At 45.5% G+C, this 13,015-nt stretch overlaps 1 protein-coding gene across 1 annotated transcript in view; it reads left to right on the forward strand.

The window, feature by feature from the left end:
• Positions 1-7,971: 7,971 nt before the first annotated feature.
• The window catches only part of LOC307088400 (neuroendocrine convertase 1-like), a gene marked incomplete at both ends in the record, with an annotated part of 85,509 nt that continues 80,465 nt past the window's right edge, over positions 7,972-13,015 (forward strand). The window contains 2 exons of the mRNA XM_079754286.1: positions 7,972-8,068; positions 8,764-8,876. Coding sequence (XP_079610412.1) covers positions 7,972-8,068; positions 8,764-8,876 — 210 coding nt within the window. The remainder of the gene's footprint in view (positions 8,069-8,763; positions 8,877-13,015) is intronic.

Here is a 13,015-nt window from a genome sequence, read left to right on the forward strand (position 1 = left end):
CAGAGTGGAAAACTCTTCCGGCCAAGCAACTGTTTTAATATGATACTCCGATTTTTTATTTAGAAAAATGACCTGCGAAATGGTAAAATGTAGCCACCGTTGGCTTGTGGTAGTGCTTGTTTTGAACCCTTTATTGGAAGTACAATTTTGGTCAAAGCCCAATCTTTACTGAACAACTGATACTCGGAGCGAGGCGGCTTCGACTGTGACTGAAACACTAACGGGGCCCAGTCAAAACAATGCATTCACACTCTGGCATAGTTTTTAATTTCATACGGCATGCATATGCAAATGAGGGATTATTTGGCTGGTGCTGGCCGTTTTAATCAGATCTGGTGTTGATTAGAAGGTGGAAGAGAGAGGGAGAGAGAACAAAAATAACAGATTGTTTGTGTAAGAGCTGAAGGTTGTTTACCTTGCTAGAGTTGACCACTGTTCCTCCCAAATTCATTCTTTTTTTTTTTGCCCACCCACACACAAATACACCTCCTCACTCGCCAAAACCCATTTTGCATAACCCTTGGTGCGAGAACAGCCTCTGTGACCCCTGTTCTGTTGCCACGGAAACGGTCACCCACAGAGACATCCCCGTGACACACACGTTTGGCCCCCGCGCCGGTCTACCCACCGACTCCACACACACACACACACACACACACACACACACACACACACACACACACACACACACAGGAACACACGCACACACGGAACATGAAACCACATACATTTAGACCCACAGCTACAGCCACACAAATGCACGTACGCACACACACACACACAAACGTATATATACATACACACACATATAAACACCTACGCACGCACATACACAAAGGTTTGGTAGAAAGAAAGGAGAGAAAGTGAATAGCAGTTTTAAAACTTCGGAAGTCTGGATACTAATCTACATGGTGTGCGTGTTTGTGATTAATTTAAGTAATTCCTACTTGCTCTCCAGTGAAACCATGTACAGCTCATGATTTCATTTTAAACTCTTACTTTAATTTTCTTCTTGTCATCTTAACTCTAGGCGTAAATTAATTTGCGCCCCGGAACGCACCATATTGGTTTATCGGCTACAGATGTAATGGATTGCACCGATAATAATGTGTTGGCGTGATGAACAATTGCATATCCTGAATTTCGTATTTCTTTCCAATCCCATAGCTGCACTTTCAACGTCCTTTTAGCTCTACTCTGGAGACATTCTCTTTAACCCAAGTGAAAAAATATTTGAACATTTCCTTGTCCAGGAATCTATTTCAGTTAGTGGTGTCAGTGTGTCAGTGTGTGTGTGTGTGTGTATTTGTGTTACATTTGAAAATGGTCAATATTGTAATAGGCTTAGGAGGATTATTTACAATGGCTCAGGTGAACACTGTTTGTATGTTGGCTACAGTAAATAGCTTTGCCCAAAGTACAAAAGATAAACTCTACTCTACCCAAATCTGATTGCTTATTAATCCACAGAATCAATTTTCACTTGTTCTCTAACTGATGGACTGTAAGTAGCTTCTACGCTCTAGAATATGACAGAACAGCACAGGACTTTATGAACGATAGATATCAATTTCTCTCTCTGATTCGAACATAATTTAAATAAACAACCTTAAAGACCATTAATGTAGAATTTACATTTAAAAGAGCTATGCTACAGCGATATTCAGCTTTAATAAACTGAACTGAGCATGCACAGTGCCATGGCTTTACAGATGACAACAACAGAGGCTTGTCCTCTGTGACTACTATGTGTTTCTACATGTATGCGTGTGTGTGCTTCTACATGGCGTGTGTGGGTGTGTTTTTCCACTGTGTAAACGCAAGCCCGTGCAGCCACACACTCTATCTCGTCTTGGCAAAGCAACAATTAGCCATTGTGTTAATCATGCTGCTAATGACATAATTACCCAGGCTGAGGAAACAGCTCAGCTCAAGCTTCAAAGAGGTCTGAGGCACCAAAAACCCATAAGGCTTATAGACACACACACACACACACACACACACACACACACACACACACACACACACACACACACACACACACACACACACACACACACACACACACACACACACACATACATACATACATGTGTACACACACACATATATCTTTATACACACACACACGGCCAAATACATGTTTACACACACACACAAGCACACACACAAATGTTGTGTATACATATATAAATGTGTGTATCTGGTGATATACATAGTACTCTAGTCTATGAGTGTGAGTGCGACTCCAGGCGACGGATCGCTTTGCTCTGACAGTAATGCCGTTTCACAGAGCTTGTCCATGTGACATACAACAGAATGAGATCTCTCTCTCTCTCTCTCTCTCTCTCTCTCTCTCTCTCTCTCTCTCTCTCTCTCTCTCTCTCTCTCTCTCTCATGCTCTCTATTCTATTATTATCTGTCTTCCCCTGTCCATTCTTGTGGTTTCTCTCTCTCTCTCTCTCTCTCTCTCTCTCTCTCCCTCTCTCTCTCTCTCTCTCATCAAAAGAGAGACACACACTCTGTCTGTCTTACCGCCTCTCGGTTCTTTGTTTTTCCCTCTAGCCCGGCCATTTCTGTCTTCTTTTACATCACACCCTTTTATCACCCTTGCTGTTGTTATTTATTATAATCTCCTAGCTCCTGCATGTGGACTCGTGCGCACACCCAGCAGCCAAAAACACTAACTGGCACACACACCCATCACCCATAGACACTAACTGATATCACACACATCCAACACACCCATGCACCTCATCACACTACTACCTAACATTCACACTCACGCTAACACACATATATCACACACACACACACACACACACACACACACACACACACACACACACACACACACACACACACACACGTGTGTGTGCACCAATATACACACAAAAACACACAAACACAAAAGCGCAAACAAAAATATGTCCCAAACCACACGCACATGCGCATATCCAATACACGCACTCACACAAACACACATGCATTCACACATACATATCCAATACACGCACACACACAAACACACATGCACTCACACATGCATATCCAATACAGCCATATACTCTTGACACACTGTACTCCACTACTGTCCATACACTGCTCTCAGTGAATCAAACAGTGTGAACCATAAAGTGTGAATCATACAGTGACCTTTAACAGAACATCTCACTCGCTGACCCCCTGCTAGTGTCTACTAACTGATACCGCCATGTGTATGCACTTGTTCCCTCTCTTTTTCTATTTCTCTCTGTATTTCTCTCTCTCTCCTCTCTTGTCTGTCTGTCTGTCTGTGTGCCTCTTGCTCTCTCTCTATAATTGTTTTGTGTGTGCATACATATATATATATATATATATATATATATATATGACTTATAGACATACACACGCAAACACATACATGTGTACACACAAACCTATGTTTACACACGAACACACACACACACATGTTAATACACGCACACACACACACACACACACACACAAAAATGTTGTGTATACATATAAAATGTGTGTATCTGATGTACATGGTACTCTAGTCTATGAGTGCGAGTGTGACTCCAGGCGACGGATGTGTTTATGTGTATATATATATAAATATATGTGCCTGTTTGTTTGTGTGCGTGTGTATATATATATATATATGTTTGTATGTGTGTATATATATATGTATGTATATGCCTACATATATAGACAGACAGACAGAGTTCTGTTCCAATATAAGCAGTCACCCATACAGAGAGAAAGAGGGGGGTGGGGGTGGATTCCACTCTATTTCTAATAAGACATGCATACTGGGAACCTACAGTAGATCAATAGCGTGCTGCTTGAAAGGTACTGCTTGGTTTAAGGTTCAGCCTTGATCCGAGAGACGCACACTCTTGGATTCTCCGTCTACTGCTCTCCACACACACACACACACACAAACACACACACACACACACACACACACACACACACACACACACACACACACACACACACACACACACACGTCATCACACATCATTCTCCCTTTTTTTCCTCTTTTAATCATCCCTGTCCACGCTCCTTCCACAAACAAATATCAGTGACAGGACGTCCATAAACATACACAATACTATTTTATAAATCTTTAATATGTTTTTTTTCCCCCGTTTTTTTTTTTTCACTCCGTTTCTTAAGACCCCGGTCACATCCGCAGTCCCACGGCCCTATAAGGAGCTTTCACGCTTTTTGGTTTGCTTTAGATGTCTAATACCCCCTCGCTTTTGTGTCAGAGAGCCGGAGAGGCGTTGAGAGCCGCTGATAAACCCACTTAGATCCCTTCCTGGCCCGTCACCCCGGCCCCGCCGGCCCGCTTTAGCAGGGAGCTGATCTGTGACGGCCTGCCACTCAAACTGAGCACTTCTGAAGGCTGACACAATGGAGTGAACGACACCGAAGGGCAGCACAGAGGAGAGCTGGGGAGAGAGCGAGGGATGGATGGATGGAGGGAGGGAGGGAGGGAGAGAGAGATGGGGGAGGTTACGGAGAGAGGAGAGGAGCGGAGGTGGAGTTGGAGGAAGAGAGGGAGAGAGGGAGGGAAGGGGTGGGGGGATGGGGAGGGAGGGCGGGGGAGGGTTATGGAGAGAAGAGATGGAGTGGGGGGGAGGGAGAGAGATAGACCGAGAGACGGGGAAGAGGAAGGGGGAGGTAGTGGGTAGAGGAGGTGGAGTGGAGTGGGGGGGGGGGGAGGCCAAGAGGTTGGCTGAACGAAGGATGGGATTTTTTTTTTCTCCAAATGTTTTCTTGCTTTCCTCTCCCTTCAGGCTGTAGAGTCTGGGACCCCCAGCCCCGAATCCCCCCCCCCCTTCCCTCGTTCAAATACATCAGAGCGTTGTCAGACCATTACAACCACCTGGAAATCTCTCTCTATCCATCTCTATCTCTCTCTCTCGCCTCATTTCCATGGTTGTGACTAACCGTGTGGCCTGAGAGGAAAGCCAGAGAGAGAGAGATAGAGAGGGAGAGAGAGAGAGAGAGACAGGTAGACTGACAGTGAGTCAGGACAGCAGGATAGCACGGCAGCCGAGGGGAGTACAGCAACAGAGAGGACTCTGGGAAACGCGGTGTCTGCCGTGTCCCCTGCGGAGTGACAGGAGTGTTGTCCAGGGCCTTGTTTCCTGTTTCCTGGTCCCGGTGCGCTGCAGTAATGGTTCTTGGCAGGCGGCTCTGTGGCCGTTCTGGGGGCCAGGAGGACGGACCGGGACGGGCCAAGGTGGCGTGGTCGCCAGAGTGACAGGAGCGCCGGGGTGATTGACAGCGGGCCAGCCCTGCTCCCTGGGGGGGGGATCCGGGGAAGGGCAGCGGAGCCCGAAATGTCAGCGGCGGTATCTGTGCGCCGCGGCGTCTGCTCTGCTCCTATCACATCGCCGCAGCTGCAGCCTGCCTAGCGCTCCCCCCACCCCTACCCCCCTCTACCCCCCCCCCCCCCCCCCCCCCCACCCCACCCTTCATCACCTTGGAAACACACTCAACCTCACTCGTTCACCCACATTCACCCACTCTCTCTGCCCTAATACTGGCCGCCGTTCTCATGTACGAACATTTCTAATCGATCTGTCCCTGTCCCCGTCTCTGTGTCTGTAGGTCTGCCCGCCGGATTAAAAAATAAAATGTGATTAAAAAGTCAAATGTGATTAAATGTTGAATGTACTCAGTGTGTAGGCTTGTGTTTACGCACCGCTTGGCTTTTGTTCGCCTTGCTCTTTTCGTTTGTAGTACATGTGTGTCTTTGTGTGACTCTGTGTGTGTGTGTGTGTGTGTGTGTGTGTTATGGCTGGATGATGAATGCGCTGACAGAGGAAGGGTCAGTGTCACAGACAGTCTGGTCAATTGCCCCTCGTTCCCTGAGCCCAACCTTGAGTGAGCCTCCCTAAAGAGCCTCAATCTGCCATTAAGACACACACACACACACACACACACACACACACACATTCCCTGGTGAGCGTGTGCCATTAGTAGCTGGCAGGGCCTGGTTTGACAGAGAGCGATTAGCTCCCTATCATGTGTATTGATCACCTGTGTCCTGGCGGCTCCTGCACAAGAGGGGAGGTGCAAAGTACATGGGGGCACACGCACCATCAAGTCCCCGTCCCCCTGTGTGTGTGTGTGTGTGTGTGTGTGTGTGTGTGTGTGTGTGTGTGTGTGTGTGTGTGTGTGTGTGTGTGTGTGTGTGTGTGTGTGTGTGTGTGTGCGTGCGTGCGTGCGGGGTTGGGGGTGATTTCTATGTTATATGTGTCATCGTCACCTTACATTTGGTATTATTGTTCAAATTAATCATTATTTAAGTGGAGGAATGTAAGCTTGAAGATAACCCCTCTGCACCAAGCATACACATAAACACAGACACACAGCATACACACATGGACTACACTCACATGCACTCCTGCCCAGTTGCATGCGTGCCTCTCGGTGTTCATGGACCTGAGTTCTCATTAATTGGACCTAATTGAGGAACGCAGGCAAATACAGCAACGAGGCTTTCAGGACATAAAAGGCTGCTGCTGGCTCCCGATTGTATTTATTTTCAACCTCTTCCACTCACATTTAAGTGGCAGACGACAGCAGGGGCCTGGAATTGTGTGTGTGTTTGCAAGTGTGTGTGTGTGTGTGTGTGCAGGTGCGCTGTTTGATTTCTTTCTTTCTTTTCTTTCATTCACAAGGGCCAGCTTCCCATCAGATCAAAGCAGAGGCTAGAGAAAAGAGTGCGTGTGTGTGTGTGTGTGTGTATGTTGTTTGTATATATTTGTATGTGTATATAGGAAGTAACGGGAAGGTTTTTATCATTCTTATCAGCCTGATTAGACGATGGATTCAGGGGAAAAGGGTGAGATGGAAACCCTTTTCCTGATTTGCCCGGCATACATCCCCAGTACTTGTAAAGATGGGCCACTCTCTTTGCCAACACCGTAGCATGAGATGAGAGCAGAATTAAATAACTCATTTGCTTTTACTCTCCTACAATTTTATGGATTTAAAAATAGTTCAAAAATGTTAATTTAAACTTCCCATTTAGTTACACAACAAAAATGTATTATAGATGCATGCACCAAAAACTCAAATTAAAAAAGTGTTGAAATATTATGCTTCTGATTCATTCGGGTTCTGGGATGCTGGTACAACGATTAATAAGCAGTTGTGTGGTTGGTTCTGCAGGTGGTTTGGCTCCAGCGGCAGCAGGGTTTCCATAGAGACAAACGTTTCTCTATCACACAACTGGACGCAAGTCAAGTTCACGGTGAGAAGTGATGGATGGCAGATTTTTTTACCTGGTTTGTTTTGCACCAGTAATACCTGCAGGGGTGCAGTTAATTTTTTATTATGCCTGAGGTCATTGCTTATTGGAATTCTGAATATATTACCGTTATTTTTTCTCTTCTCGTTCCAATGGAAAATTAAAGTTTTGGGTGTTTTTATTTTGAGCAGTGAGTTCATCAAATGTTTCAGTGTATGGAGACTGAAAACATATTGTGCTTGCTATTTAGCAATATACTTTAATAATTACATTTAATAATTGCAAGAATGAATACACACAATTCATTATTGCAATTTCTTAGATCGGACCAGTGATTCCAGTCATTTGAAGTATGAACCGTTTCAGTCAAACGTTTATCCAATGATCAAAGCTAAAAACTAACCATGCCACTCAATTTGAAGGAGCCAGTTTATCCTCGTAGGCGCTAAGGTACATTTGGACATAAAGCATTTTTTATTCATGTTTCGGCAATTGTTATTTCCTATCCGACATGAAAAAACACCTTGTCTGGAAATGGCTTGCTAAACCCACTGGGATCAACTTAAACATTGTTGAAGAACCACAACAAGCCTAATTCCTTCAGGCAAGCCCGCGGCTATGTCACAGGGTAGCACCCGCGCCGTACCGTGTGGTTCCTTCGCATACAGCAGAGGGGCCCTTCTTCAGCACACGCTGGGAGTGGAGGTGGGATGGAGTTGGTGGGGGTGATGGGGGAGCCGGAGTTGGTCAAGGAGAAGGTGGATGTGTGGGGGGAGAAGGAGGTGTTGGCTTTGGGAGAAAGTGAAGGTAGCAGTGGCGCGCTGACTCACACACTGCCGTGGTAAGCAATGTTTTTTGCCTGCTTGCACACTAACACTATCTCTCCATCGCGCTCTCTCACTATCTCTTTATCATTTTCTCGCTCTCACCCCCTCTCTCTCTCAGAATGAGGCACAAGGAGATACCGCTCCACAGTCAGAGTCAAAAAGTCAAAAGGAAAGGATGAGGCGAAGAAACAAAGCAAAAACAAAACTTAAGAAATCTCTTGTAGAAGGTGGCAGACTTTGTCAATTTGCGTCAGCCACAGTAAAGCAGTGTGGGGTAGGGCTGTCTGTTTGGGGTGGGGATGCCGTAAGTGTATCGTGTGCCCGCAGAAAGGTGCGGCTCTGGGTACGCAGATAGCATGTCCGCAGACTGCGCACCAAGCTGTGCTGGGGTAATGTTATGCTAATCATATGGTAATCATATTGTAATCTGCCGGCGGTATTTCAGGATCACTCTGAAAAAGAGGGGAATTCTGGGAAGCCTTTTGCCGTTGGTTGGAGGCGAGCGAGGACTTCCTGGTGTCAAAGTGCACAGAACAAACCTAAAAAATAGAGACACTAGTTTAGTGACGCAAATGTTTTGTACACACTCGCTCACTCTCCCACGTACACGTGTGTGTCTGTGTGTGTGTGTGTGTGTGTGTGTGTGTCTGTCTGTGTGTGTGTGTTTGCCTGCAGGGCCTCCAAGGCAGCAGAATGTAACTGACAGGAGGTCCAAGAAGAGGAAGAAGCTGACTGACTACTCTCCCCTTACCTTCAATGACCCTCTCTGGCCCCTGCAATGGGAATTGGTGGGTTAACAGCATGTGTGTGTGTGTGTTTTACCTTCTGTGTGTGTGTGTGTGTTTGTGTGTGTGTGTGTGTGTGTGTGTGTGTGTGTGTGTGTGTGTGTGTGTGTGTGTGTGTGTGTGTGTGTGGTTGTGCACATGTCTCTGTTTATGTGCACTTGTGTATGTGCATGTGAATGATTCCTCACATGTGACTGCCATGGTTCAGCCATCCTTTCATGAATGACTGCATTGGATGTGGAGAAGAGATGAAGAGAGAGGGAGCGACTTGGTGATGGAGAGAATGAAAGAGAGACGGAAAAAGATACATGTAGATGGAGAGAACGAAAGAGAGATGGAGGGATAGAGCTGGAGACAGAGATAAAGATAGAGATAGTGAGTGGGAGAGAGAGAAATGGCGACGGGGAGAATGAGAGTGAGAGGGTGATGGATACATGGAGACAGAGAGAGCGAGACAGAGAGATGGAAAGAGAGATAAAGACAGAGATAATGAGAGGGACAGAGTGAAATGGAGACAGGGAGAATGAGAGAGAGGGGGCGATAGAAACTTTGAGACAGAGAGAACGAGAGAGAGAGATAAGGACAGCGATTAAGGGGGTGGGATCTATGCTGACCAGAGGCAGATGTCTAGTGTTGATAAGGCCAAGAGGCTGTGTGTTCTGGGGCTGGTCCCCGAGAGGGTCCTGGACCAGCCAGCTCCTCGCTTGACTCCGCCTGCATCAGACCCCTTCCACTCGTTCACCATGAACAGCCACGAAGGACCCACCCAATCAAGTAGAGATATTTCGTTTTTTGTTTGCTTTTCATCTGTTGACCATACTTTGGAAAAGGTCTCTGCTCTGTGTCGGAATCGTAAACATTGCTTCCAAAAGGCAGTGGCACTCCAAGCCGCCAACCATTTACCTGATCCAGGAAGCAATACAGCAACAGCGAAGAATTGGAACACGGCTCACGTTCAGGAAAACACATTTTATTTTGTAGACAGTAACAAACAAATAGAAGGTAACAAATGAAGTATCCGTGAGGTAGCGAGCGCTGTCGGGCTTATCAGACCCTACCCACATTTTTGTGATTCATATTGAATTAAAAAAATGAAAAGAAAATGTTCATTCCTCCATATTGTCAAAACGGTCTTACATTCCCTTGCATTATAAATATGTGCAGTGCTACCCTTCAGACAAAAAGCATGCAAAAATAGTTGGGTAAATATTTGCAATGAAGATACTGAAGCTGGTTGTTTATTCAGGGATAACTACACAAAAATGATATATATATATATATATATATATATATTTGTGTGTGTATGTATCATAATAACTTACAAGACAGTTGTAAGTGTATTTTTGAGTCGAAGTTGAATATCTCTGAGTGTGGAAGACCAACATGCAAGATTCATTGGCATTTGCTACAAAATCTGCATCACCCAACTAACTGGAGTTCTATCTCTTCTTTGCCGACAATATTGCATGGATTGAGAGCCTTTCACAGTCTTGGACATTTCTGCTTTTCGTGGTGGTAATTTTAATTTTGTTGTTTTCCCACCAGGTTCAAGTTACAATCAATTTCAATCAGTGATTGCATTGATCTTATGTATGGATGGTCTGAAAAGCATTTCCAGGAAATAAGTGTTATTCCAAGAGAAATCTTGATTTGTTTGGATAATTTTACGGAAGATCAATCTTTTCAAGATCCACTAATGTTTAGAAATGACACTTCAAAACTTTGATGTAATCAGCTCTCCGGTCTCTCCAATGAGAACTATAACAGTGAGATGTATCCATGTTTTTATGCTCTTATTTCCGCTCAGTGAAAAGTTTTTGGTTAGCATTAATTACACTAATTATTATTATTTTTATGTGGTCTAACAAGTTCTCTTGCTGCAATTATTATTATTATTATTATTATTATTATTATTATTATTATTATTATTATTATTATTATTATATAATCATATAATAATTATTTTTAAAAGTTCATCTAAACAATAAAATATTGTAAATGTATCAATGCCTCCAGTTCAACTGCTATTTCCATGCATCACGTAAATAGAAGGCCTTGTAAATCAGAGCTTTTACTGGGGTCACCGTCTACGGCCCCTATAGTCCCGGCCTCCAACGCATCAACACCTGTTAAATCCACAATGTTCACACACTAAGTGGAGCATGTTCCCACCTGATGTGTGTGCTGCCCTCTTGTAAGGTAACAAACTATTATGGTCCACAGTGACGAAACAAATACCAGATGAAAGGAATACAACTGTGTGCGCGGACACACACACACACACACACACTCACACCCACGGGGAGGCACGACGGCTCAGAAGCCGATCGATAGGGCGAGTGTGTAATCTGACGGAGCCCAAGGAAGGAGGAGGGGGCGGGGTCAGGGAGAGCCTGCGTTGAATCACCACGGTGACGGATTGATCGACACTTAAGCTCCGGGGGGGGGGGGGGGGGGGGGGGGGAGGATCCAGGCAGACAATTGGAGAAGAGGGAAGAAACCGAAATGTGTGGCTGGAGCGATGGGGGATCAAGGGGGGGTCAGATTTGTATTGAGTTCCAGAAATACAACTTGAATGAAGAATGACGCACAACGTTTCTGAGTGTTGTCGCCTCGTCTGCAGCATATACACGTTTTGCTCTCTGCTTCTCAGATTTAAATGGAAGCTATTTTAATAGAGGGTGCCTTTAATGAGGTGGATGGTCTGCTGATTCTCTCTCCCTGCTCTCTTTTCCCCTCTCTCTCTTGCTCTCTTGCTCTCTTGCTCTATCTCGCCTACTTGCGTGTTGTATCTTAACATCCTATGGTGAACATGGATATTGATTTGAGGGTCAGAAATCTGACCGGTGTCGGTAGCCTGCCAGCCCGGGACCAACTCAACTTGCGATTACCCCGGTATGCTTGAAGTTGTGTTTGGTCTTTTTGGTTTGGCCCTTGGTTTGCTATTGGCTGCCTTGACTATGTGCGGATGCTAAAGGAGGCTATGTTAAAGGAGGGTTATGCTATGAGCTTTTACCGGTGAGCTGTCTGGCTGCAGAGGATGCAGAAACCTCACACACGTGCCTCACTGAGTGCATGTATACTCCGGAGTGTCCGTGGTGTTTGCCTGTCAGTGTTGTTTAGACAGAATACGGCCCCTCAACACAGGAGCCCCTTCAAAGCTCTTCAAAGCACAGCAAATCCATCCCGGGCCCTGGAAGTAAACTGTAAACATGTAAGACTTGTTTAGTTGTGTGTGTGTTTGTGTGTTTTAACCTAGGCACACTGGGAATATCTTTGAGACATTGGCAGGAGAGATTATATTCTTGTTGCGGTCTGTGTCTGTTTATATTTATGTGTCTCTAAACAGGGATAGAAAGTTAGTAAATGTGAGTGTGTGTGTGTGCGCCTATTACTCCACGCAAACACTAAAAACGTTGATTTATTGGTATAGAATTTGCAATGATTTTCTTTAGCATGCAGGTGATGAGCATTCAGCGCACGGTCACATGATTCCACACAAGCCTGTCTGTGCTCCTGTCCATGTCGCTCCTCAGTGTACGCCATCTCCTACCACCTAGCCTGTGTGTGTGTCTGTGCGTTTGTGTGTGTGTGTGTGTGTGTGTGTGTGTGTGTGTGTGTGCTTTTTGGGATTGTTTTTTGTGGGTGTATTTGTGCTCATGCCTTGCATGTATGTGTGAGTTTGTGATTGTTTTTTCTGTGTGTGTGTGTGTGTCTCTGCGTGTGTGTATGAGAGTGTGTGTGTGCGCATATGAGAGTGTGTGTATGAGAGTGTGTGTGTGGAATCCCCAGGGCCTAGCCTGCTCTGCTCTGGTGGACGTTAGCTTGCTAGCTGCCTCCATTCATCTGCCAGCTCTTTTCTTCTCCCACCACAAAGCAGCTCTGCTCCCATGGCGTGCACCCCCTCCCTCCCATCCCTCCCCCCAATCTCTCCTCTCCCTCCATCCCCTCTCTCACACCGTCACAGAGTGCACTCGCTATCCATTGTGTTCGGTTAGACTCATCTAGTCTCTCTCTCTCTCTCTCTCTCTCTCTCTCTCTCTCTCTCTCTCTCTCTCTCTCTCTCTCTCTCTCTCTCTCTCTCATTTGCCCTCTCCATATCTTATGATCTCTCTCTCTCTCTCTCTGACTCTCGTCGCTGC

The sequence above is a fragment of the Pollachius pollachius genome (assembly GCF_949987615.1).
Source record: "Pollachius pollachius genome assembly, chromosome: 1".
Taxonomy (NCBI): Eukaryota; Metazoa; Chordata; class Actinopteri; order Gadiformes; family Gadidae; genus Pollachius; species Pollachius pollachius.